The sequence below is a fragment of the Monodon monoceros genome, unplaced genomic scaffold (genome assembly GCF_005190385.1).
Source record: "Monodon monoceros isolate NGI ecotype Baffin Bay Population unplaced genomic scaffold, NGI_Narwhal_1 Super_Scaffold_3, whole genome shotgun sequence".
Lineage (NCBI taxonomy): Eukaryota > Metazoa > Chordata > Mammalia > Artiodactyla > Monodontidae > Monodon > Monodon monoceros.
Window position 1 is genome coordinate 53706144 of NW_021703780.1, and position 27465 is coordinate 53733608.

General features: G+C 39.2%; 1 protein-coding gene across 1 annotated transcript in view; it reads left to right on the forward strand.

The window, feature by feature from the left end:
• Nucleotides 1-27465, forward strand: part of ARPP21 (cAMP regulated phosphoprotein 21) — a 118492-nt gene that overhangs the window by 27687 nt on the left and 63340 nt on the right. Inside the window, exons 11-14 of the mRNA XM_029242664.1 lie at nucleotides 4345-4382; nucleotides 6284-6343; nucleotides 10575-10807; nucleotides 20531-20764. Of these exons, the coding sequence (XP_029098497.1) occupies nucleotides 4345-4382; nucleotides 6284-6343; nucleotides 10575-10807; nucleotides 20531-20764 (565 nt within the window). The remainder of the gene's footprint in view (nucleotides 1-4344; nucleotides 4383-6283; nucleotides 6344-10574; nucleotides 10808-20530; nucleotides 20765-27465) is intronic.

The following is a 27465-nucleotide window of genomic DNA, read 5'->3' on the forward strand; positions in this document are numbered from 1 at the left end:
GGAGGTCGTCAAAGGGAGGAGGGGTCAGCGTGACTCCCTTTACACATTGCATTTCCTCACATCCATCTTAAGGAGATTATTTGTAAGCGACCTGGGTTCCAGGCTAAAGATTGGAGGCAAGGGTTCCTGTTTAAAGCCTCTATGGCCACATGCTGTATTAACTTTTTTTAACAAGTAAAAGCAGACTTAAATGTGAGAAAGCTTAAATGCAAAGCTATTGTCATAGCCTTTTTATTCCATGAAATCATTCAGCAGCCTTCTCTACAATGCTGTGGCTGCTTCTCCCTATGGGAGTGGAGGCATGAGCTCCTTTGATAGGCTGTCACGCCCGGTGGCCAGCACTTCTGGCTTTACTGATTCAGGTGGGAAACTGCCTGTTTCTGACACTGCTTTTCACTTGATCTCCTAGGGCAGTAGTTTTTTAATCAGCATGCTGTACCCAGAGTGTACTCATAAAGGGCTTCAGAGATCAAATAAAATCCCTGATATTACCTGCAAAATATTATGTTCATGAGCATATGTGCATTTTTCTAAGGATAAGATCTGTAGTGTTTATCATATTCTTATATAAGTTTTCATGATGCTTAAGTGAGCCACTAAGAGCCGCTTTCCTAGATGGAAAACAAAATGTCTTTCTCCCTAGTCTGATAGCTCTTGTAGAGACAATGCAGTCATACCACTGGTATTCTCTGTTTTAGCTATTAATATTCCCAAATTCAGCAGCTTAAAAAACAAACAAACAAAAATCTGCTTCTCTCACGGTTTCCATGGGTCAGGAATCTGGGAGTGGCTTAGCTGAGTGATTCTGACTCAGGGCTTTTCATGAGGTTACAGTCAAGCTGGCAGCTGGGGCTGTACTCATCTGAAGGCTTGGTGAAGTGGTTATCTGCTTCCAGGTTCACTCGAGTATCTCCAGACCTTAGTTCTTTGCTGGCTGTAAGCTGGAGATCTCACTTCCCACATAGTGATGTGGGCTTCTCCATAGACTTGACAGGTGTCTTCAGAATGGCAACTAGCTTCCCCCAGAGCAAGTGATCTGAGAGAGAAAGAAAGAATCCCAATTGGAAGCCACAGTCATTTATAACCTGATCCTGGAAGTGACCTACCTTCCCTTCTGCTGTATTCTGTTGGCACACAGACCAGCCCTGGTGCATGTGGGAGGTGCTACACAAGGCAGGGGTCACTGGGCGCCACCTTGTACTAACAGGATAACACAAACTCAAGGACATAACAGCAATATGAACTTTCTCGAATAGATATAGTAACATAAAGACAGGACCCTTTAGGGAGCCTTCACCTATGCAATTCCAGATTCCCAAACGATCATTACTGCTGCCCAAATTGTCGAGGTTCACAAGATAATAATTAAAGTATCTTAACTCAATTGTAAAACAAATGCAAAGAATCCAGCATAAGGAAATTAAGTTACAGGCATCTAATCTTTTTTTTTAGCTGGTCTTTAATTTAGCATCTTCATAATTTAAAAACAGAGGTAATATAACCAGCTTCCTTTGCCAATTATTAAGTAGTGGAGTAGTTCAAACAGGTTCAAATATCGATACACTTAAGTAGGATTTTTTTTTCTACTTGAAGTTACAATAGAGATTTATAGAAAAATACTTCCTGGTATTTACACTTTAGCAAAATCCAGATTTGTTTTAAAATTAGAAGCGTTCTTGAATATTTTACAAATGTATCTTGGTTTCTAAGGATGTGTGTGTGTGTGTGTGTGCGCGTGTGCGCGCGTGTGCTTTTGTACATAGGTGCACGATCAATATATGCAGATTCCTTCAGGGTTTTCTAGAAAAAGTTTTTCAAATACAGTTGGAGAATTTTGGTATCTTGAAATAAGACCAATTTATCTATTATTTGGGAACTAAAATGTTATTTAGAGCACACAACAATTTAGTTCTCAAATAATAAATAAATGTACTTTTGTTGTCAGAAGCACTTGAAATATAGCTCTTGTTTCCTTTGGCAAGAATTTCAACTTGTTTTATGATTAATCCTATGCAATGTTGTTCCTTTTAGGAAGGTTAAGTTGATAAAGCAATATATTTGAGAGAGACCTGTTTTGCCTGTAGGGTGATTTCTGAAGGGTATTTATGTATAAATAAGGATTCGGGGGGGACCTCATCTTTGGTCTCCTTTGCACGTGCTGGGATTCTTCAGGGAGAGCTGATGGTGAGGGTGTGAGGCACCACCTGGCTTGGGGGTGTCACGTGGAAGAGAATTCTGTAAGCCATCGGCAAAAACGTTTTCCTCCTTAAAAAAAAAAAAAGACCTTTATTTACATCTGAGAATGCATATACCTGACAGCTCTGAATGCTGGGCTTAATTACTGTGACAATTTTATCTTTCTCTGCTATTAAAATTTGTAAGTTATTAATGCTACTTTATACACACACACACATTTTCATCAGTTACTGAATTGTAGCCCATAACTGTCTCTTGTCTTATTTATGAAAATGTGGTAGATGGATGATGAGATGATTTTTTAGGACCTTTCCACAAAAATCAGGCAGATGCTCTGGAGATTGGTTTTGGGGAACATCATCTTTGACTTGCAAGTGACTTATTTTTTAATTCAAAGAGTTTTGGGCTGCTTCACTTTCCCCCAAATGCTATTAGATTAATGAGTCTGAAGAGGTCAGCATGTCTTTGATCAACTCTTTCAAAGAAGTAATTGAGTCTCAGTTATTCGGTACCAGCCAGAACATCCTAAATGTAATTGACCTCTTTTCAACCTCAACAGATGAGAAATAACAAAGTATTAAATTCATCGTGGATATCTGACACAATCTCACTTTTGTCACATACCAGGACTTGGCTCAAACTTGACTCAAACCCGTAGGGAAACCAAACTAAAGGAAATAAAGACAATGGGATATTTAGCTTACTTTAAAGAGATCCTCATAGGAATAATGTCAAGGGCACATCATCTGTATTTGTTTCCTTTTATAAAATTAAATGTCAAATTTTTTAAAAAAGATATTTTTCTGAAAAGCTTTTTTCTTAGTTGGCTGTTTTTGCCTTTTGTTTAATAAAATTTTTGCACACTTGGTCTTCGGGATGCATGTTAAATGCGCAGAGGTTAAAACAGAAATCGTTCTAGAGATGCCCCCATTAAAATGCTCAGACCACTGAGAAAAACATTTATGCCCAATCTAGCCCTTTGGCTTAGTGGAAGGAAATGATTTTTCCAGTAAAATGTAGAAAGAAACCAATATCCTACTGGCATCTCTGAGCAGTGGTTACATTAGCAGCATTTTTTTTTTTTCATTAGCAGCATTTTTAATTCAAAAATTCAATATTGAAAGGTCATTATTATTTCTTTAGTTTTATTTTATCTTAAAATCGACCTATTAAGTCTCTATTTATCCCTTTAGCCAGGTGACTTATTCATCATTTAGAAAATCCACACGTATAATTTTACATTTGTAAATTTACATTTACAAACTTAGTACTTTGAACATGGTTTTATATTAGTTCCTAAACACAGTCGTATTTTAGGACTGTTGCACCATATTTTGTTTAGACTTCTCTTTCTCTGTTAAAATTTAATTTGATCTACCTTTCCCGAGCACATATGATAATGGAATTTTATCTTCCCTAAGTTGTATATTAAACCCAAGATAGCAGAGAAATGCGTGCTAGAAAATGCAAGCTAAGAAGAAAGTCACTGGGTTTTTTGTGTGAAAAACTAAGATATATTAGATGGAGCTTGATATTCTTTCCCAATTAACTTCATTTTGTTCTCACTTGTTTTCTGAGCACCCCGCTGCCCCCGCCAACTCCCCGCCAAGATTGTTTGATAGCATCTCTTCAGTTTGAGAGTCTTGCAGGTCATCTGTTTATGTTGTGAGAGTTTATTGTAGCCAGGTCATAATTTCAGGATTGTGGCTTTACAGCTCTCCTATCCTCAGGTGGATCGTGCCAAGTTTGCACGCTCTGCCTTGATCTGAACTTGTCCTTTTGGCTCCTGATGGCGGCTGCATCTCGGCAGCCCTAGAGGAAACCACTAGCTCAGGACCTGATGCTCACAGGTTTCTCCAGCAGCTTCATTCACAACATCTCTCTTCTGACCTTGGCGCTACACGGGCTAAATCTGTTTGAAACCTGGAGACACCGTGATGGAAAAGAGCTGCATGAGAATGGTTTACACTTCTAACTCTAACCGTTTTTTTTTTCCTTTTTTTTATTTCCATTTTTTCTGAAAATGGTACATATTTTTCTTAATTCTTTTCCTCTTGGAGGGGAAAAGTAGTTTGAAAAGCAGGCAAGGATTTGGGCTCCCTCAGCATATCCAGAACATCTGATACAATGCTTTTTTTTATTTTTCAGTCAGTTTGCTCCCAGGAAAGCCTTTTTGTGGAAAACAGGTAAAATGAAATTTGCTTTTTCATGTCTTTAGAGGAACAAAGTCTGTCATGTGTCTTGTTTTTCATAGATATACATATGCCATATATAAGTGTGTGCTTGAATATATGTATAAATACATATATCTATGTGTACACACGTATATATGCACACATATATGTTATTTAGCATGTCTAAAAGCTATTTAACTTTGGGGAAAAATTCCCCCCATTACTTCCAAACATAAGTTTCAACAATTTCCTTATTTAAAGTCTCAACTTCTGGTCCTTCCAAAGGTATAATCCTGTTACCTTCCCCAGGCATTAAAAAGTATAAATGTTGAGACGAGAACTTGCAGTTTCATTGGCTTATTGAATAGGCTGCTAAAAGTACTTGTGTATTTGGTGTTATTGGCCTCTTCCTGTGCCCTATCGTTACATGTAGCTACACAGATGATAATCTGAATAGTATTGTTTTATGTTTCTCATTCTCAATAATCTGTCTTCATAAAAGGCTGAACTTGGAAAACTTATCTAAACCGATCTAGATTTATCAGTGTACCTGGCTGGGTATTAGTAGAGAAGGTGGTGGTTATGACATGAATGTGTTAAAACATTTATACAAAGTCTTGAGTATAAGAGCAGAAGTTCTCAAATTTAGCATGTACCTTTTAAAAATAGTTCTAAACTGATATAGATATTAAAATGCTCCATTGATTTAACTGCACGTTTTCAAGGGGAATTAAGGAATTCCTCATTAGCTGTACTGATCACACTAAAATGCATCACAGTGGTCAACTTGGATTGGAAATATGGTAGCATTAAAAGAGTGGTGGTTAATTTCATTTCAGGTGTTGGCTTAATGGGTATCCCTATAAAATCGATTAAAATGGAGGCTATTTAATTAAATTCCAGTACTTAGAGAAAAGTTAAACCTGGCATTCAAGAGGATTGGTTTAAAAAATGCCCTCATTCATAGCAGCAGTTAGAAAACGTCAAGTAACTACCCTCAACTGAATAACCTCTTGTAGAAGAAGGGATGAAAGTAGTGAACAGGTCTTTACAAGGCATCCAAAAGCATCCTCAAAAACCCATACAGTTTTCAACAAGTATTCCTTTCTTACAGTAAATTAAGAATCCGTGAGCTTTACCATCGTAGGGATGTTAAAGCAATCCAAAATTCTATATCCAAAATTGAATTTGGATATTGGATGCAACATTTGGATGTTGAAGCAATCCAGAATTCTATATCCTTACCCAAAGAATGAAGTGAGCATTTAGAATTCAGTTTAGTAGGACGTGTCATTCCCTAGTCTTCTAGCCAATCATTTTCCCTACTTACTCCCTAATCTTCGTCATATACTTGTGTTTTGTATGAAAAGACTGCTAGTGCACTTGTGTCCCTAATATTCAAATTGGATTATATTCATCAATACAATAATTGGTCACAAATATGCATTGCATATGTGAAGAAGTATTGATGGTCCCCAAAAGCAAAATTCTGAGTAGATCCCTACAAAAATAAATATATTTCTTTGATACCTGCCTTTGGAAGGCATATTTCACTATGCCCAAAATATAAAGAATAACATTACCCAAAGAAAAAAATCGCAACCGATATATTTAATTAATTAAATGTCTATTATATCTATATCCATTTCTTTGATTCTCCCCTCCTCTTCCATTCCATCTGTTTCTTCTTCCCTTCTTTCTCCCTGTCTAGCATCGGTACTTTATCCTAGGGTAGGGAAAAATCAGGCTGCCATTAATTTATTAGGGCAAAATTCTACATCTTGAAAATAAACCGTAGCATATAGGGTTGATTTGCAAGACAGGTGTGCTGTAGTTGAGTACACATCCATTTAACATAGGGCATTTAGTACCCTTAGATTTTATATCATAAAAATCATGTTTTTCATTTCCAGTAGGCTCTTGGAAGACAGTAACATATGCAGTGAGACCTATAAGAAAAGACAGCTCTTTCGGTTGGTATGGTTTACTTTTTTAAAACTGTGTTTTCAGATGATGTGGTGGAATCAATGTTAAATATAAGTGTATTAGTATAAAATATCTCTGTTCATGAAATAAAATATGTTTGGTTATCTCTTTGTAAAGGTTGTTACTGAGCTAGTGTTGAAGCCATACGGGGTCCTGTGAGATACAGGACTGGGAAACCAAGTGCTTTGTCTACAGTCCTTTAGGGTTCTTCCTCTGATTTTCTGGGTTTTTTTCCTCCAGGACTAACTTTGACAGCACACTGATTTCACATTCCCAAATCAACTTTGGTGAATTACACTGAGTTAAAATTTCTCTTATAGCTTGCAATTGTGTATACGTTCCCAACACTGGAAAACAAATCAATGAAAACTCTATTTGAGTAGTTGATTTTTAGCCACTACTATCCATCATAATATTTCAAACAATATTTTTTCAAGCACAGATTTTATTTCTAAAGAAAGATATGGGATTGTTTCCAATTATAATGAACTACTTAAATCAAGATCTGTGTGGGATAAGGAGAATAGATTTTATATATATATATAATATGTATAAAGTTTTATACTAGGCTAGAGAGTGCCATGAAAGCAGAGGTACTATACCTGCTCTCTCATTACTTTATTTTTATTTTATTTTTTTTATTTTTTGCGGTACGCGGGCCTCTCACTGTTGTGGCCTCTCCCGTTGCGGAGCAGCAGGCTCCAGACACGCAGGCTCAGCGGCCATGGCTCACGGGACCAGCCGCTCCGCGGCATGTGGGATCCTCCCGGACCGGGGCACGAACCCGTGTCCCCTGCATCGGCAGGCAGACTCTCAACCACTGCGCCACCAGGGAAGCCCACTTTATTTTTTTAATTAAAAAATTTTTTTATCTCATTACTTTATTAAATGTGTCTCTACCATCCATTATAGGGCAATGGATACACAGTGCTATATATATTTTATATGTATATGTGTATATATATATATTCAATACCTAATACATATATTTACCTAATATATATATTTAATATGCTAGTGCTTTTATGAATATTAGGATTCATCTCTGTTGTAGGAAAGGCAAAACAAACGAACCAACAGAACTTCTTGACCACTGAGAAAAAAGGAAATGCCCAGAAGTAAATGAATTCTGTGCTTAGAACATATCTTTTTGCTGTAAATCTGAACTTATGACCTCATCCTTAGAAAAGTTAGAGCAGTTTCTTTTCTTTTTACACTTTGGCAGAAACAAACAAAAAGACCAGGATCTATTTTTTTAACTTCCTTTACTTTTCTAGGTTGAACTAACTTCTAGAATGTATCTGTGCTCTTGCAGTCACACACCATGACCTGGCTTGTTTAGACCAGTACAGATAAAATGTGGGTTCTTGACCCCTAGAGGCATTTAGTTTTACATAGCCCCAAATCTGGTCCCTAGCCAGAGCTACCGTCTACTGAAGTCAACCATCCCAAATACGGATGCTATAACCCACCAAAATTACCAAGCACAGAAACTCAGGAATATGACTTAGCACAAAGCCATCCACACACTGATAAAAGCAGTTCAAAATGTACATCATACCTAACTTGGTAAAAAAAATAAAAATAAAAAAGTGTCACGTCCAGTCATGAAGGACATAAAAGTTATCAGTTATGTTCATCAGCACAGAAGCAGAACTTAGAGTATGTGCTTTGTGACTACTCTGGGGTCAAATTCTAGTTATGTACAAGAGGGCCAACGCCTCTTGATGGCCAGATATTCATTATCATTGTCTTCCTGGTTTCCAATAGAAGAAGACTAGGACTGGGCTTGTTAGGAAGTATAGGAAGGCAGTTGTGGATATGATACCTATGATTCCACACCCAAATAGATATGAAATTCAGTTCTGGACCTTACCTTGCCAGTGTTAAGGTGAATGATTGATAGAGCAGTAAAAGATATGATTTCAGTGTATCCGTATCTAGAGATCATAAATTAAATGCATTATTTTGAATCTCATTAATGCTAACTCTCTAAAGCAACAACTTAAATTCCATTTTTTATGAAATGCACAGATCTTGACTTGAGATGAGGATTTGAGCCAGTGGATTAGAGGTAGAAGAAGTTAAGGAAATCTTAGGTTGCCTCATTGGCTATGGGATGTGACATGAGCCTAGAGGAACTACCCAGTGCTTTAGAAACACACTAAAAAGCACTTAGGAATAGTGGTGGACACCTCCTTTGCAGAGAAAGGCTTAGCCACTCTGGCATTTAGAGGAAGTCTAAATTCCTCCCATGGAGGTGCAGAGTTGATCATTGAAGCAGACTTTAGTGATGATCGCCTCTATATGGGGAATTGCCTTCTGATGCATCCTGTATGCTGAGGACCCCACTCCAAATCTTTTCCTATAATAAATATTCTGCGTTATCTACAGGAGAGATTATTGTCACACCCTTGGTACATTCATGATTGCTAAATAATGATTTAGTCAGGCTTTGTCAAGCGTGGGTCAAATTAATCAGAATTATATGAGAAAAGAATGAAGCTGAATTTGGAGATTTAAAGGGAAACAATCAGGAATAGAGCACCTTGAAGGGCTGTTTTTTCTCCACCCAGTCTTCTCTAGGCTGTTTGAATTTCATAGGTTTTAAGAACTAAAGACACCTGGCCCTTGGTGAGTGTCTGATACTTCCTACTCACAAACTAGTCTTTTTTTTTAAATAGTCCTTGTTTCTAAAACCAGCCATCCCCGAGGTACGGAACACAGAGAGAATGTTTGTAAGAAAACATTAAGAGAGGACAGCAGGGCGCTGAGTACTTTTTGTTTTGTGAATTTTCTGTTGCATTTCCTCCTCTCACTGTACAAAGTCTTTATCACAGACTAGCTGTTTCATCTTTATTATCTCCTGGATCCATTGACCTTCTTAAGTTTTCACAAAATGAAAGAAAACGTTTAGTAAGTAAAGTTGAAGCAAAACCTAAAATTTTCTGTATACCTTCTGTACAATTTGGTGGGTGAGTGTTTCAATCAGATATGTATACTTCTAGCAATCTAAAGACAATCTTTAGAAGAATTGTCTTTAGAAGAATATTAATTGTCTTTAGAAGACATTGTCTTTAGAAGAATATTAATATTAATAAAACTGCTATTCACCACTGTGATCAAGATTTCTATCACATTGCACAGTGTTATGAAATTAGGGGTTATATCTATTGCCCATGGTTTTTGTCCCCTTTGCTTATTCATAATCCATGAGAATCTTAGAATATTTTGATGATCCATTATTTCCAAACTGCAGAAAAGCCTCTGAAAAATAGTAACCAAGTCACTCTTTAAGCAGTTGGAAACCAATGAAAATGCAGATTTCATCAACTTTCTCTATAAAATACATGCAGTTTTGCACACTGCTTAGAAATACTCTGTAGTCTTCAAAAATGACTTTTGGCTATTGGATCTCTTCCAATAAGTTCAATCTTTTTCTATTTGAATTTTGAACAAATGTGTCATTTCATCTATGGAGCTATTTTGTTATTCCCATTGATCTCCTTGGAAAGTTTCGTGTCAGTGTAGTGTTTGCACTGTTGTTATTATCACGAATTTTTCTATGTGAAAGTTATTAAAGGGCTCTTTTCCCTGCCCGTGAAGGTTAAACTCACTGGGCAAAATTCTCACCAAAGGTTAACAGAGGAATTCCTGTGATCTCTGTGCTGTCTGCCAAAGCCTTAATATGTATATAATATAGTTAGCGACTAAATTAGTAAATGGCTTCTTTGAAACTGTGTATTTTACCATGGTCCCTTTTAGCATTTACTTAATGCTAAAGGGAAAGAGGAAACTCTTCTTCGGTGGGAGTTGCTTTTAGGATCATTTAACATCATAATTGCTTTCAAACACTGCTTCATTGTTGATTTCAGTCAGGAGAATTTACCTTCCTCTCTCCTCTCCACAAGAGAAGTTACCAATTATATCTTATATCCTATTTTTCTTGTTGTTTCCCCTTCACTGGCAGAGGGACCATGTGACATTTCTAGGTTTGGTTTTTCGTTTGTAGCATGAGTGTTTGTGTGATGTGTTACCTGTCTGTCTGTACATCAACAAGGTGTCTGTGCGCTGTTTGTGAGGCGACAGGTGTCAAGGAAAGGATTGACAAGAAGGGCCTTGTGTAGACAGTTCTTACAAGAAAGGTCCCGCTCTGTATCCGCTCTGCTCTCGGAATCTAATGCTGTCCCGTGCATCTTTCTGATGGCCACACTCCAGGGGCAACAGAGACAGCTCGGGGAGAACATCTGGAAGTCGGCAGAGCAGCTCGGAGAATGAACTCAAGTGGTCCGACCACCAAAGAGCCTGGAGCAGCACAGATTCTGACAGCTCCAACCGCAATCTCAAGCCTGCCATGACCAAGACGGCGAGTTTTGGGGGCATCACGGTGCTGACCAGGGGTGACAGCACATCCAGTAGCAGGAGTACCGGGAAGCTGTCCAAAACAGGTAGCTAGTACTGAATGGGTTTATGTCCTGTGATAGTTTCCTCTGATTCCACCCAAGCTGTACAGTCAGCGCTCTCACTGACTTCCCTGAAGTAAAGATAATGATGTGAATGATATTAATCACTGGGATAGCAAAAAAGTCAGAAGGTGCAATTGCAATAACAATACTGCCTCTTGCGAGCTGTGTGCCTGGGTCCAATTATTAACCTCTCTAATCTTCAATTTCCTTATCTATAAAATGTGGATGGTAATAGAATGATACTGTAACTCCCCTCAGTAGACTATTGTAAGTTTAAATTTGACCATTTATATAAAATCAGTTACCAAGGCACCTGCACAAGGCGGCTATTTAACCAAGGTTAGCTATTTTTAAAAATTCAGTATTATGATTTATTCCTTAAAGATAAAGAATAGGATAAGCAAACAGAGCCTCAGAAATTTTCAAGTCTCCAAGTAGCTAGGTGCATGCATCTTCTTTTTGCCCATTTTTTTCTTATAAGTGAATAGTGATCTTTTTTTTTTTTTTTTTTTTTGTGGTACACGGGCCTCTCACTGTTGTGGCCTCTCCCGTTGCGGAGCACAGTCTCCGGACGCGCAGGCTCAGCGGCCATGGCTCACGGGCCCAGCCGCTCCGCGGCATGTGGGCTCCTCCCGGACTGGGGCACGAACCCGTGTCCCCCGCATCGGCAGGCGGACTCTCAACCACTGCGCCACCAGGGAAGCCCGAATAGTGATCTTTTGACATAGGTAGTTGAAGTTTGCATTCATACTGGTGCATTCATAGCCTGCATGTGCAGTGAGTGGGAGTCCAGGGCCCCGAGGGGAAATGCTGAATGGACAACGCCAAGCAGAGGTAAAACACGGGCAGTCCTCCACTGTGAATACTTTCCCAACCAAGCTTCTCACTAACGCTGGGGAGCCTCTTTGTGAAATCTCGGCTCATTATGCTAATGGTTTAACATAATTATGTTGTTGACAAGTGCTTCCTAAGAAATTATCTTGTGTTTTCCTACATAGGCAGAAAATTAATAGCATTTAGTCTCAGCCACTACTTTATGTATATATCCTGCTTCTTGGAAAGATTCAGGTGGGCTCGCACTGCCTTCTGTCATCTTTATTCACCAATTGGTGAATTCTTGATTTCTTCCTCTAATTAATTGCTCTTATATCCCACTATTGCAGCAACTGAAGTCAAGAAAATCCACTGTGGTACACTTGAGTTCCTGTAAACTAAGACAGGTTAAAGAGTTTTAAATCTCCTTCAAACGCAGAAACGAAGTACCTTAAATGGTGCACTTAAAAATTCCAGCACACCCAAAGAGCTCTTAAGATTTTTAAATTAATCGTCCTTCTCCACACACCAACCACCAATCATCTCCAAAGCAAAGCTCTTTGGAAACATTTAAAACACTTCAAGAATGCTAAAATGCCGTGTTCTTTGAAGAATGATTAGAAATTGTAAGTGCTTCAGACATTTTTTTTTTTTCTTTTCATCTAAGTGTCTCCATTTGAAAGCCTGTCAGGGTACAGGAATGGCAAGAAAAAAAATTAAAGGGGATCAAGATAGGATGTCAAAACAAACTTACAATCTCCCAAGATGGTTTTATGAAGCAAAGCTGTCAATTTTGCTGTCATGGAGCTTCAGAACCACACAAGTTTCTGATTTTTTACTTTATTGTTCACAGTGGAATGGCAAACGTTTTTTGACCTTTTAGAAACTAAGTCTGGAGTTGTGACGTTTAAGTTATTCTTCTCCTCCTCTAATTACATAGGTTCTAGCTTCAAATAGTTAATAATGAGACTCTTTCCAGGTGGGAAACATGTTTTGCTACATTTGGGGAAAAGCATATTAACTGAAGTCAGAATGCACAAGCACATCCTCTTGAGATCTGGGCTGTATTTCCCTTATTGTACCCCCTGCACTGAGCACAGCAGTGGTCACCTATCAGGGGTCCAGTGCAGGCCTGTGGAGACAGCTGATTTCATCACATCCTCATTGGGAAGAGGACTTGAATGGTGCTTGCACTGCGACCCCAGCTGTTTCTTGGTAGTGGCAATGGGGTTGAGAGAGAAGTGTGTGTGATATCTATTTCTTTCCACACTGATCACACCATGTTGGGTTTTTTTGTTTGGTTGGTTGCTTGGGTTTTTTTAATCTAATTTTTATTTTATATTGGGGTATAGTTGATTTACAATGTTGTGTTAGTTTCAGGTGTACAGCAAAGTGGTTCAGTTATACATATAACTGAATTCTTTTTCAGATTCTTTTCCCATATAGGTTATTACAGAGCGTTGAGTAGAGTCCCCTGTGCTATACAGTAGGTCCTTGTTGATTATCGATTTTATATATATTAGTGTGTATCTGTTAATCCCAACCTCCTGATTTATCCCTCCCCACCCTTCCCTCTTTGGGAACCATAAGTTTGTTTTCGAAGTCTGTTTCTGTTTTGTAAATAAGTTCACTTGTATTGTTTTTATAGATTCCACATACAAGTGATATCATATGGTATTTGTCTTTCTCTTTCTGACTTAATTCACTTAGTATGATCATCTCTAGGTCCATCCATGTTGCTGCAGATGGCATTATTTCAGTCTTTCTATGGCTGAGTAATATTCCATTGTATATATTTACCACATCGTCTTTATCCAGTCATCTGTCAATGGACATTTAGGTTGCTTCCATGTCTTGGCTATTGTAAATAGTGCTGCCATGAATATGGGGTTGAGAAATAAGTGTGTGATATCTGTTTCTTTCCACACTGGCCACACCATGTTGTTTTACTACCGTCCTTCCCTCTTGATGTCCAGAGCAGGGCTTCTCGACTTTAGCTGCATCAGACTCACAAGAAGAATTTGTTCAAGCACAGATGGCTTCTCTACAAACCAAGCTTGAGAAACAACTGCTCTGGAGAAATAAGATAGCCTTCCATTTTGTTTTCACCATTTTACATGGCCTGGCATCTTGTTTTCTGGAGACAAGGGTATCCTTGTTGTTACTTTCCTCGTCTATGCCTTGGGGTATTTCTGGAGCCAGTGCAAGATGCCTCATCTTTCCATCACTTCCTCTTCTCCGTGTTTATTTTTGTCACTACACGAATGCATCCTGGATATTCTTTTTCCCTCGTAATTTCAGAAGCTTTAGGTTATTCTACTGAACTCTGACACTTGGATCTGGAAACATTTTCTCAAACTCAGGAGAAAAAAATACTCATGGTTCAGGGTCCCTGTAAAAGAAAAATTGCATCTGATGAGTTAAAGTGGCAGGGAAGACTTTACCCATAACTGATTCGATAGAGGTCAAGACTGTTGCAGTAGGGGAGAGAAACTAAACTCAGCCCTGCTGAAACAACGGCAGGAGAGTCTGTCAATGAGCTAGAGGGCCTTAAAGAGGTGATTGGTCAATTTGATAAGACCGCCGGTGTTTGCTAATTGGTGCTGAGACTTGCAGAGAAAGGCACCATTTTTCTTGAGGACTTCACTTCAAAGGGATGGCTCCCAAGTCCTTAAGAAAGACCTTCCCGGGTTGTAAAACTGATAAAAGTCTGGGAGAAGATTTGCATCTTTTTTTTTTAAAACATCTTTATTGGAGTATTATTGCTTTACAATGGTGGGTTAGTTTCTGCTTTATAACAAAGTGAATCAGTTATACATATACATATGTTCCCATATCTCTTCCCTCTTGCATCTCCCTCCCTCCCACCCTCCTTATCCCACCCCTGTAGGTGGTCACAAAGCACCGAGCTGATCTCCCTGTGCTATGCGGCTGCTTCCCCCTAGCTATCTATTTTACGTTTGGTAGTGTATATATGTCCATGCTGCTCTCTCACTTTGTCACAGCTTACCCTTCCCCCTCCCCATATCCTCAAGTCCATTCTCTAGTAGGTCTGTGTCTTTATTCCCGTCTTACCCCTAGGTTCTTCGTGACATTTTTTTTTCTTAGATTCCATATATATGTGTTAGCATACGGTAGTTGTCTTTCTCTTTCTGACTTACTTCACTCTGTATGACAGACTCTCTAGGTCCATCCACCTCACTACAAATAACTCAATTTCGTTTCTTTTTATGGCTGAGTAATATTCCATTGTATATATGTGCCACATCTTCTTTATCCATTCATCTGATGATGGGCACTTAGGTTGCTTCCATGTCCTGTCTATTGCGAATAGAGCTGCAATGAACATTTTGGTACATGACTCTTTTTGAATTATGGTTTTCTCAGGGTATATGCCCGGTAGTGGGATTGCTGGGTCGTATGGTAGTTCTATTTGTAGTTTTTTAAGGAACCTCCATACTGTTCTCCATAGTGGCTGTATCAATTTACATTCCCACCAACAGTGCAAGAGTGTCCCCTTTTCTCCACACCCTCTCCAGTATTTATTGTTTCTAGATTTTTTGATGATGGCCATTCTGACCGGTGTGAGATGATATCTCATTGTAGTTTTGATTTGCATTTCTCTAATGATTAATGATGTTGAGCATTCTTTCATGTGTTTGTTGGCAATCTGTATATCTTCTTTGGAGAAATGTCTATTTAGGACTTCTGCCCATTTTTGAATTGGGCTGTTTGTTTTTTTGTTATTGAGCTGCATGAGCTGCTTGTAAATTTTGGAGATTAGTCCTTTGTCAGTTGCTTCATTTGCAAATAATTTCTCCCTTTCTGAGGGTTGTCTTTTGGTCTTGCTTATGGTTTCCTTTGCTGTGCAAAAGTTTTTAAGTTTCTTTAGGTCCCATTTTATTTTTGTTTTTATTTCCATTTCTCTAGGAGGTGGGTCAAAAAGGATTTTGCTGTGATTTATGTCATAGAGTGTTCTGTCTATGTTTTCCTCTAAGAGTTTGATAGTGTCTGGCCTTGCATTTTAGGTTTTTAATCCATTTTGAGCTTACTTTTGTGTATGGTGTTAGGGAGTGTTCTAATTTCATTCTTTTACATGTAGCTGTCCAGTTTTCCCAGCACCACTTATTGAAGAGGCTGTCTTTTCTCCACTGTATATTCTTGCCTCCTTTATCAAAGATAAGGTGACCGTATGTGCGTGGGTTTATCTCTGGGCTTTCTATCCTGTTCCATTGATCTATATTTCTATTTTTGTGCCAGTACCATACTATCTTGATTACTGTAGCTTTGTAGTATAGTCTGAGGTCAGGGAGCCTGATTCCTCCAGCTCCATTTTTCTTTCTCAAGATTGCTTTGGCTATTCTGGGTCTTTTGTGTTTCCATACAAATTGTGAAATTTTTTGTTCTAGTCCTGTGAATAATGCCAGTGGTAGTTTGATAGGGATTGCATTGAATCTGTAGATTGCTTTGGGTAGTAGAGTCATTTTCACAATGTTGATTCTTCCAATCCAAGAACATGATATATCTCTCCATCTATTTGTATCATCTTTAATTTCTTTCATTAGTGTCTTATAATTTTCTGCATACAGGTCTTGTGTCTCCTTAGGTAGGTTTATTCCTAGATATTTTATTCTTTTTGTTGCAGTGGTAAATGGGAGTGTTTTCTTAATTTCACTTTCAGATTTTTCATCATTAGTGTATAAGAATGCCAGAGATTTCTGTGCATTCATTTTGTATCCTGCTACTTTACCAAATTCATTGATTAGCTCTAGTAGTTTTCTGGTAGCATCTTTAGGGTTCTCTATGTAGAGCATCATGTCATCTTCAAACAGTGACAGCTTTACTTCTTCTTTTCCAATTTGGATTCCTTTTATTTCTTTTTCTTCTCTGATTGCTGTGGCTAAAACTTCCAAAACTATGTTGAATAAGAGTGGTGAGAGTGAGCAACCTTGTCTTGTTCCCGATTTAGTGGAAATGGTTTCAGTTTTTCACCATTGAGTACGATGTTGGCTCTGGGTTTGTCATATATGGCCTTTATTATGTTGAGGAAAGTTCCCTCTATGCCTACTTTCTGCAGGGTTTTTATCATAAATGGGTTTGAATTTTGTCGAAGGCTTTCTGTGCATCTATTGAGGAGCAGAGATGCACTGAGAAAAGGGAGGTAAAGGGCCTGTAATCAGAAAGAAACCTATTTAAAGTATGGTTAAGCTGAGGGGAACTGCAAGGGCATCATCCTCACCTCTACTCATCATTTAATCTGGTGGCTTATATTTTACAAAAGAGGACGTTGAGGTCTAAAGAAAATGTCACTTCCTGAAGGAAATACAACTAGTTCTGGCAGAACTGGAACCAAAACTCAGGGTGCTCCCTCCCTGGGGAGTGAATGCTCATTCCCTCCTCCAAGGGACTCTTCCCTTGCCCTTTCCTTTCTGCCCCATCCCTTTCCTGGATTTCCATTTTGCTTTGCCTTATGATCTCTTTTCCAATCTCTTCCCATTTTTCCCTTTTCCTGTGTCCCTCTTGAGGGTTCATCTGAGGCTTTCACCCAGCCACCCTAGTGTCTTCGGTCTATACCTCCCACCAGCTGCCCCTCAGGGTCCAGCTTCAATTTCTGAGCATCCCATTGTGAGTAGCATTGAATTTCTGTGCAGTATCTCCTAGAACTTGGCATAGGCCTGGTCAGGGCCCTGGTCCTACCTGGTTCTTGCTGGAATGACTTTAGGGTAAACACATGACCTGCAGGCTTCAAGCTTGGTCCCTGAAGTTGCGTTGCCTGGGTTTGAACTCAGACTCCTCCACGCGCTAACTGCACTTGGGAAATTTACTTAACGTCTCTGAGGATCAGCTCTCAGCTGCAAAATGAGGTTGCTATGAAAAGTAGATTAGATAATTCATATAGCGTGCTTAACACTGTTTGTCACATAGACATACTGTTGAAATAATTGCCGTTGCTGTCACTAAGTCCCTAAACAAGGAAGCACAAACCACTCTCAGCACCCAAAGTAGTAAAGTTCTCAAATATTAATTTTTTTTTTAAATCTGTGAACACTTCTAATCCTGTGCCTTTTATCACCATTGGTAGCAGCCATTTTTGATCAAGAATTTCAGTAATGCTGGCTACGTGTCGAATACTGCTTTACCTGATTCTAGGTGATGGATGTTTAGAAACTGGTCAGAGCTGGTTATACACCAGCCAGCCTGCAGGGTGATTGCTGAGCCATCGCTCCAGGGAGGTCTGACTGCCTCCATCTTTGCAAGTGTTGAGAGTTTAAGCCAAATTTAATTTTCCTTCTTCCCTTCTTTTAACCTGTGGGATCAAATCATTTCCATTATCTTTACCTTGTCTCCTCATTATTCCCGTTGAAGCTGCTGCTTTTTCTCAGCCAGTAGAAGGAAATATTGTCAATCAGTGATGAATGGCCATCTTCCAAAAGCCAAAATGAAGTCATCTTTTGGATTTTGTTGAGGCACGTTAGTCTCTGTGTATCAATCTCCACCACCAGCACACACGCCCAGGATGGTGCTAGATGCCTCGTTAGCCCCGACTTTTTCTTACTGTCTAACCCCTCCTCCTGGATGTGGGCTGAGTCAGTTGTGTACGAGCTTCATTGTCTGGGGTCAGGAAGCGTTACTGTATTATTACTGTTCTTGCTGTTGTTGTTGACGCTGCTAAGTGTCAAACTTGGACTGTAGCATCAAATCATGGGCACAAGTCCACAAACGCATGCTATAGTTTGCACTGGGACAGTGACTGCAGGATCAGACGTGTCAGCCATGTGGTCTGAAAACTACTCTTAGTATTTCCACATTTCCTTTTATCCTTCATTTTTCTGCCCATACATTATTCAGAAACCCATCAGCATTAGTTAGATGGAACATCCTGAATTAATCTGAAACTTTATCATTCTGAATAATAAAGTCATGGGAAAAGCAGAGAAGATTCCCACCTGAGAACACTGGTGGCAGTCGGTGTTGGGTCATGGTTAAATCTAGATCATTCTGCCTGGATCACATCCCAGCTCTGTCACTGTCTACCTGTATGAGTTGACTTGAGTTAGCTGCCTTTTCTGTGCTTCCATTTCCCTACCTATCTAGGCAGTATAGTCCTTATAATTACAATGCTTATCAGGTACCCACACATACTAAGTGCTCAGTAAATATCACTGTCCTTCTTCTAAAAAATTACCACACTCTCCAATGGCCCCTCTTCTCTGCAATCACATGTTGTATTCCTCTCATTTATTTAAGAACTTGAAAAAGAGTAGACACATGTATATGTATAACTGAATCACTTGCTGTACACCTGAAACTAACACAACATTGTTAATCAATTATACTCCAATATAGAATAAAAAAATTTTCAATAAAGATAAAATAAAAAGGTCTTCAGTTTACCATAATTTAGAACTCCATATTCTCATTAAAGATGACAAATCACTTATTATTCCTTTAACCACTTATTAGTACTGGAATAAGTTAGGGCTGTAGAGTTGAAATTCATATGTTAGCCACACTTTTTATTATTAAAAATGCTGAGAATTTTAGAAGGAACATAACAAAAACAGATAGTAGAACTAAAAGCCGTATCATTTCAAAGATAAACTTCATCACATGTTATTTTGTTACTTATATTCTTCCCAGTATCCACTGTACAGAATATTTTTCCTCTTTATGTTTTGCAGAAAGATAATTTATAAGGCATTATACTAAATATCACTTTGAAAAAATGGTTTAATAAAAGAATCTGTGTTCAGGGAAAAAAAAAGGTCTTCAGTTTAAGGGCACGTTTTAGAATCTTCTAAACAATCTTAACTATTCCCTATATGTGTTAACCTTTAATGACACAGAATAATGCATTTTTAATGACATAAATCAATAATGTGGGCTGATAGTTTTTAAAGTTTCTTATACTCCATTCTTTCAAACTATGATGTCACTCAACCCATCTGTTAGTTTGAATTCACAGATACAGAAATTTTGCTCAGTGCATTTTCTCTCTGAGGCTCTGGTTAATATTCAGAGCCCAGAACAGTCACAGTCAAGGGTGCTGGAGCTGCTTGGTTCTGGTTGCAGTGAAGAGTGGCTGGTGCCTAATGGACGTGGGCTATAGCTTTTCTTGTCCACATTGGAGGGAAAGGGAGATGATTAGGGCTGGATTCCATCTTGGGAGCTTCTGCACACTGACCCAGTTACTTACATATTTGAGGAATCTACAGTCCACAAATCTCCCCATGATTCCACTCTTCTGTGTCATCTGAAGGATGCTCAGTCAATATCATGATGGCCAAGCCCTCCTTGGTTCACCTCTTGGTCATATTAACAAGACTTCTGTGAGTATGGGAGGTACAGTGCAGCTCTTAAGCATTTCTAATAGGAATGAGCGAGTTCTTCTACTCACATTTGAGGGAAAAGATCGTTTCTGACCATGACCCTTCAAAATACAGCTTTACGGATGTTGGAGAACCAGTACTTTAGAACCATCTGCGTGACCACAGACTCCTCCTTCAACTGCAGTCTCTTTAACCTCCATCCATGTCATTTTACTGTCGTAACTCCGGCTCAGTGAGACATTTCCACTTCATTAGTTACTCAGAGAGATGGGAGTTTTCAGGCCCTGAGTTCCCAGCTTTATGGTACCATTTACCAATTCATCACCCTAGTGGCATGTGAGAAGCCGGAAAGAGAGAGCTCATTCTTAATCTCTCTTTTCCTAGAAATCTGACACATCTGAAAAATATGCAGCAAATATTTCAATCAAATGTGGGAGGGGCATTAGTTAATCTCATCCTGCAGTGCTCACCTCAGATTCTTTAGTGATGGATTCTTTACACTAAGTAGTGGTTTCTCTCCTCTCCTCCATGTGGAATGATTTGTTGATTTGTGTCTCTCCGGTAGGTTCTGAGTCCTCCAGCAGTGCAGGCTCGTCAGGATCGCTGTCGCGTACCCACCCACCTCTCCAGAGCACACCGCTGGTCTCGGGCGTGGCAGCCACTTCTCCTGGCTGTGTGACCTACCCAGAGAATGGGATGGGAAGCCAGGTCGCTCACAGCAGCACCAGCTACATCCTCCTTCCACTCGAAGCTGCCACAGGCATCCCACCCGGAAGCATCCTTCTTAATCCACATACAGGTTCGTTCATTACCTCTGCTTTGGCTGAGACATAATATCAGAGGTTTATTCTTGTGTTTGAGCTTATAAATTTGCTAGCAAGTGTTCTGAAAATTCCTGGTGCATGGATTGTTGTGTAGGGTCTTGATTTAGGAAGAGCAGATCTATAGAGAGCTGGAATCTATATCTCTGTATCGTTATCAATATTGGTATGTAAGTCGAAATACTGATACTCCCCAGAAATATCCACTTTTCTCTCTGTCCTCTTCCTCGAGCACAGTGTCTCTCACGTATTCCCAGGAGCTAAGATCAGAAACCATGGAGTGATGAATTGGGATGTACTAATTGAAAATTGATGTTTCTCAGACCAAATCCATGGTTAGCTTGTTGTTGTGTCAAAAGCATTTTTGCATCCAAGATATTTCAGGAACTTGAGATCTCGATTGGAGCACATAGCAGATTCTTCACTACAGAAATTGACTTCCCACCTTAGAACTCCATGCAACTCCTTCTGGGAAATAAGGAACAGCCGTGGCAAGAGAGTACAGAGGGCAAGTTCTTATGTATTTTAGGGATTTTAGGATTAGACTGGTTTTGGTGGGGTTTGGAAAATCGGTAACTTCATGACTATTGTTTCTTTCATGATGAATGGCCATTTTTTTTACTTTTTTAAAATTGAGGTATAGTTTTACAATATTATATAAGTTACAGGTGTACAATATGGTGATTCACAATTTTTAAAGGTTATGCCCCATTTATAGTTATTGTAAAACATTGGCTATATTCCCTGTGCTGTACAGTAAATCCTTGTGGTTTGTGTTATACCTAACAGTTTGTACATCTTACGTTTTTTACTTTTTTAATTTCTCCTGTGGTCAGTTAACTTCCACACTAATTTCAGAGGACCCAGAGCATTGGGCAAATAGACTGATGAACACCTGCTTCATGGGGGAAACTTCTCAACCAGAGGCAATTTTTCCGTGCCTCCAAGGCCATTTGGCAATACCTGCAGATATTTTGATTATCATGACCTAGCGAGGAGGGGCTGCTACTGGCATCTAAGAAGGTAGAGACCAGAGATGCTACTAAACATCTTACAATGCACAGAACAGCCCCTGACACAGGAAGATTATCCAGCCCAATATGTTAGTCGTGCCAGGGCTGGTAAACCCTGGGTTAGAAGGCTTGATTTGACAAGTCACTTCTCTAGAAACCTTTGAAAGAGATTGAAAAAAAAAATGAATTTTCTCAAAATATATCCGAGGTTTGCTTTAGATTACTTAAAAATGCAACGCTGGATGAGAATCTCGTAAAAGTGATCTGGCTCAATCTTCTCACATGTCTAGTGCTACTAATAAGTAGGAAATTCAGAGAAGCACGACAGTAAAATAGTTACTTGAATAATTGCCACATTTTCATGAAAACATATGGCACATTCTTAAGGAATGGTGTTCGATTGAGACATTTTGAAAATGCCATAAGTTTGAGGGAAAAGGAGGCATAATCATTTTATTGAAAACCATTTGAAAGCTTTCAGATTAGATACTTCTAAGGAGAATATTAGATATCTGGATCAGTGTAAGCACTATAAAGGAAATGAAAAGAAAACCAGGATCATATTCATTACTCTGGGCACAGATCAAAGTATGATCTGACTCTGTCAGCTTTAATTCTTTCACTTTTAATTGAGATGGAAGGTTTGTAGACAAGAGTAGCCACTAAGCGTAGTTTTGAGTGTTACGTTTTAACCAAAATTGCAGAGTATTTCGGGAAAGCTCAAAAGAGTATTTTTAGGGTACAGCGCAGGAATATGATTTGTAATGAAAGCGTGGATGTGTGTGTGTATGTGTATATTATCATCTATAATCTTGTTTATAGAAAAGGAAAGAATGTGCTCTTGGTGCCAAGCCCCAATTACAAATTGGAATGAGTAATTTGGAGCTGTTATTAAAATTTATCCTTTGCAAAAGGATCCTAACTAAAGAAAAGGATCCGATAATACTGTGGAACAACAGAGTTTCCCTACACACATCTCTGATCTGACAAATGCTAGACATAAAACTATCCCTCGACCAGGAGGAAGATGTACTATTCTATTCTGTGATTGAGTGGTGCGATGTAAGGTGAATTGTGATATCTCTTTTTTTCCCAGAATGTGTTTATTTTTGTCAATTAAAAATATGCGTGGGGGGACTTCCCTGGTGACACAGTGGTTAAGAATCCTCCTGCCAATGCAGGGGACACGGGTTCGATCCATGGTCCAGGAAGGTCCCACATGCCGAGGAGCAACTAAGCCCGTGCGCCACAACTACAGAAACCCACGCACATAGAGCTCATGCACCGCAATAGGAGAAGCCACCACAATAAGAAGCCCGCGCACTGCAACGAAGAGTAGCCCCCGCTCGCTGCAACTAGAGAAAGCCCGCAGGCAGCAACAAAGACCCAATGCATCCATAAATTAATTAATTAATTAAAAAAATATATGAACAGGAGTTCCCTGGTGGTCCAGTGGTTAGGACTTAAGGCTTTCACTGCCGTGGCTCCAGGTTCAATCCCTTGTCAGGGATCTAAGATCCTGCAAGTCATGTGAAACACACACACACACACACACATATATATATATATATATATATATATATATATATATATATATATATATATGCCAGCACATATGAATGTACATATACATCTATCATGTATCATATATATGTATGTATATGTGTATCTGTGGTGAGTCATGTGCATGTCTGTCTATCAGGCTATCTGATCACTTATTTGACTCTACTGTTGAAACTGGAAATTTGCCTCCTTTGGGCTGGAACTCATCTTTCTCTGGCATTGCTGTGTCCCCCTAGAATCCACACCTCTTACCTTTTCCTAAATACCCTCTGCCAAATATGTGGTAGGAACACTTTGGTATAAGCAACCCAGAGCATATGACTACCTTGCTTCTTATGTGAATTGCCCTTGGATCCATTTCCCTGTTACCAGCACATTCATGAGCTTGTGGGGAGGAACCGTACTTGGTTATATTTTTGGCCTCCCTAGAGTGGATAACAAAGGTCCTCAACAATTACATATTTTTGAAACAATATCTACTATTCATCATATGTGCTAATGTGGATAATAGAGCAGCTTTTCATCCAATGTCATATATTTGAGAATGTCCCTCATATGTAAAACGATGATTGATTAAATATGTGTCTTAAGCAGTAATAAGACAAGCAATGATTTGAAATACTAAGGTGCCTGCCAGTCATTTGTCTATTAAATGAAACAAAAATGAAACTTCCTTTGTCAGCACAATTGACCGGGCTCTTACTAGGAACTGAATATTTGGCAGCTGAAACCAACCCACTCACATACATTCTTGTGGCTCCCCAGATACAACCAGGACTTTTTATTTCGTCTGGCTTCAGACTCAGCTCCCATTTGGTCCATTTCCAACTCTAAACCTGCGTTGGCTGTTGTTTCTTTGCTTTGCAGGCATCTGGATGAGGGAGTCAGAGGCTCTTTCTCAAAGTTATCCCTGGACCACATCTTCATCCTTGCCAGGCAAGCCTGGGTTTGACTCTTGAGAATGATCTTCCTCCAGCCGTCTTGGACTCAGCCTCAGTTTGGAAATTTCTAGCTGAAAGCTCATCTTTGGCTATTTTCTTTCAACTCAGTGCTATCCAGAGATGTCAACAGGTGTTGGCATCCCTCAAGTGCTCGTTAGTGCCACGTGTGTTGTTTTGCCATTTTGCTTTGCTTTCATCTGGCAGGAGTCCAGGAGCGTGAGATGGAAGAACACGCCATCTGCAGGGACTTGACTCTGAGCCGCCTTTGAGGGCTGGTCTCGTTCAAATGCTCCTGATGGGCTTCCATAACACTATGCTGTTTTTGTTTTTCACAGGACTTGTAGAATCGATTTATCCAAACTGCTTCCACCTTTCGATTAAATGCACCATGAAGGTTTTGTGTGCTGTCTAGAAAGGTATCTTTGCAAGGCCTGAATCAGTCTTTGGCTATCCATAATGATCAGCTCCCTAATGATTTGATTGCTCACCTTCTAAGGACTAGGAAAGGAAAATGTTTTTCCCATCATCCCCTCCCTTTCTTTTTAAATAATACCCTTCTGCCGGGTACATGGTAGCAGTGCTTTGGTATTGGAAACCAAGAGCATACGATTACTTTGCTTCTAGTGTGAACTGCCCTTGGATTCATTTCCTTATTACCAGCACATTGGTAAGCTCTTCAGGAGGAGGAGTCCTACTTAGTTTCTCGTTGTTTGTTTTGCATCCCTGGAATGGATAACAAAGCTTTAGTCCCCCTGCAGGGGCTCAATCATTATATATTAGCAACATAATGTCTGCTGCACATTACACACATTGATGTGAATAGTGGAGACGTTTTTCACCTAAAGTTATGTATTTGAGAGCGACGGACGCTCTGCATTCAATCCTTTTCTCTGCCCTGGCTCAGCTCGCCACACTGGCTTACCTCTGTCACTACACTCTCTTTACCTGCTAACACCCATTCCAAGGCCTGCTGGACACGCTTCTGCAGTTCTGACATGAAAACCTCTGCTAAGCGGAATAGTCCTAGAGCCAGTGTGTCTTTCTCTTTTGATTTTCAGCCACTGTCATTCAAACTAATTGTCTGGATTCAGTCGTAATTGCATCTGGATTGGTAAACAAGGTAGAATACCGAGAAGCCACCATAGCCTGACTTGAAAACCAACAGTCAGTCATCCCGGCCCTCTTAGAAAATTGTTTTTGGTCTCTTCCCTGGCATCCATCTGACTTCTTTCATTTTCCTCAGTTCTCTCCACCACTCATTGGTGAGCATGAGAATCAACCTTTTATACTACCTTCTCTTTCTAGAAGAACCTGCCATCTCTCTCTACCCAGGTGAATTCTTAGTACTTTCCACATGCGGTTATTTAGAAATATTTCTTTCTTCTGGTCCACAGCACAATAATAATATTTTAAACAGAGGGTCTAAAATTTATTGAAAATGGCATCTGAATATTTTGCTGTTATATTTTCACCCTAAATATGGTCAGTTTTTCACACTTCCTTAATTCTCACTGGGGTAAATCAAAAGTCACAGACATAGTAAAGAGCCTTTTCTTTTTAATTTTCCGTGTGTATGTGTGTGTGTGTGTGTGTGTGTGTGTGTGTGTGTGAGTGAGCTTAGAGTGAGGTTGACTTTAAAATTATTTTGTATGAAGTTGCTGTGATAATTTTTTTAAAATGTTAGGTACCTAAAATTTTCATCTTCCCTATTAAGATACAAAAAAGGAGACAAGTAAGGATTAGAACCCCAAATGGGCTAATAGATTTTTATAAATTGACCTTTTTTTTCATCCTTTCCCAAATTGCTGGGTTTTGCAGGGAAAAAAAAAAATGGGTTGCAGATTTCAAATTCAGAAGAGTTATTTTGGAAAGAAGAACAATAATTTAAAACAATAAAATATAGCTAAAATTAAGTAACAGTGATAGGAAAACAAGTGCTTATGAAGAACATTGAAAAAAAAAAAAAAAACTTCTAAATTTAGTCATTGTTCTCTGACTAAAATTCTGGCACATTTGCTTTTCCATCACATCATGTTGTGATTGGTTATGAAACTTGTTAGAACTCCTGTGGTTGTGGCAGGTATGTTCATGAATATGCAGCATGTAAGGTTACTTGTTGCATACATACACACATACATATGTATATAAATATTTGGGAGGGTACTGAAAATTTGGGGACTGTTAAAGCTTTCATGTCAGTTCCTAACTGAGCTGAAATCAAGTCCACTGCTCTTTCGCTGTAAGCACTTTGCCCATCTTTTCCCCCAGATTCTGATTCTTCTTTATTTACCAATCCTGGGGGTGATTCCACCTTGAAACATGGCCCCCACCTCTCCTAACTTCTCATGTGTTGATGAATAATTTTCAGTTACAATTGGATTTTTTTCATGGTACCTCGTTGTACCATGTACTCATTAAGCAAACTTGGATAATTCACTTAAGTTGTGTGGTATGATGGGAGGTGAATGGACCAGGGCCGTTTCCTGGGTGTCTCACTTACTGCTTTGTGTATTTCTGAATAAATTGCTTGGGCCCTCCGAACTTTGATTGTCTTGTCTCTAAAGTGGAATGAGATTGCACACCTGTGGGGGTCTTGGAAGAGAAGACCATGGATGTAAGGTGCCTGTTGCTGCACCTTCCATATTGGAAATCCATTTCTTCTCTCCCTTACCTCCTTTCTCTCTCTTTCATTTGCTGCCCTTTAATCTCTTCCTTTCAGCTCCTTATTCCTGTAATCTGCCTGGTGGGCCTTCATTTCCTCTTCTGAAACATAGGGAGATGATACCTACCTTCCTCAGAGGCCCGGTGAGGTTCCAGTGATACTGTTTTGTAAACCATAAAATACTCCTCAAATAGTAGGAACAATAACAGTGAAGCAAGCCATTATCTCAAAAGGCAAAATAATGTATATTTGCTCTGCCATGACAAGATGATTCTGTGATGGGTTTATTATGCATCACCTTCAGATTCTCTATCCCCTCCCCTGTGTACTTCTGCTTGTGAGAGAAGTGAGTGAATGCATGTGGTATATCCTGGTTGTATATATATTTGTGGAACTGATAATGATTCTAAGTTGGTGACCAGCCCAGTGGAAGCAAAACAAATATATTGGTAAACGTTGAGTAACTGAATGTCGCCAGAGCCGTATAAACGGAGAGCAGC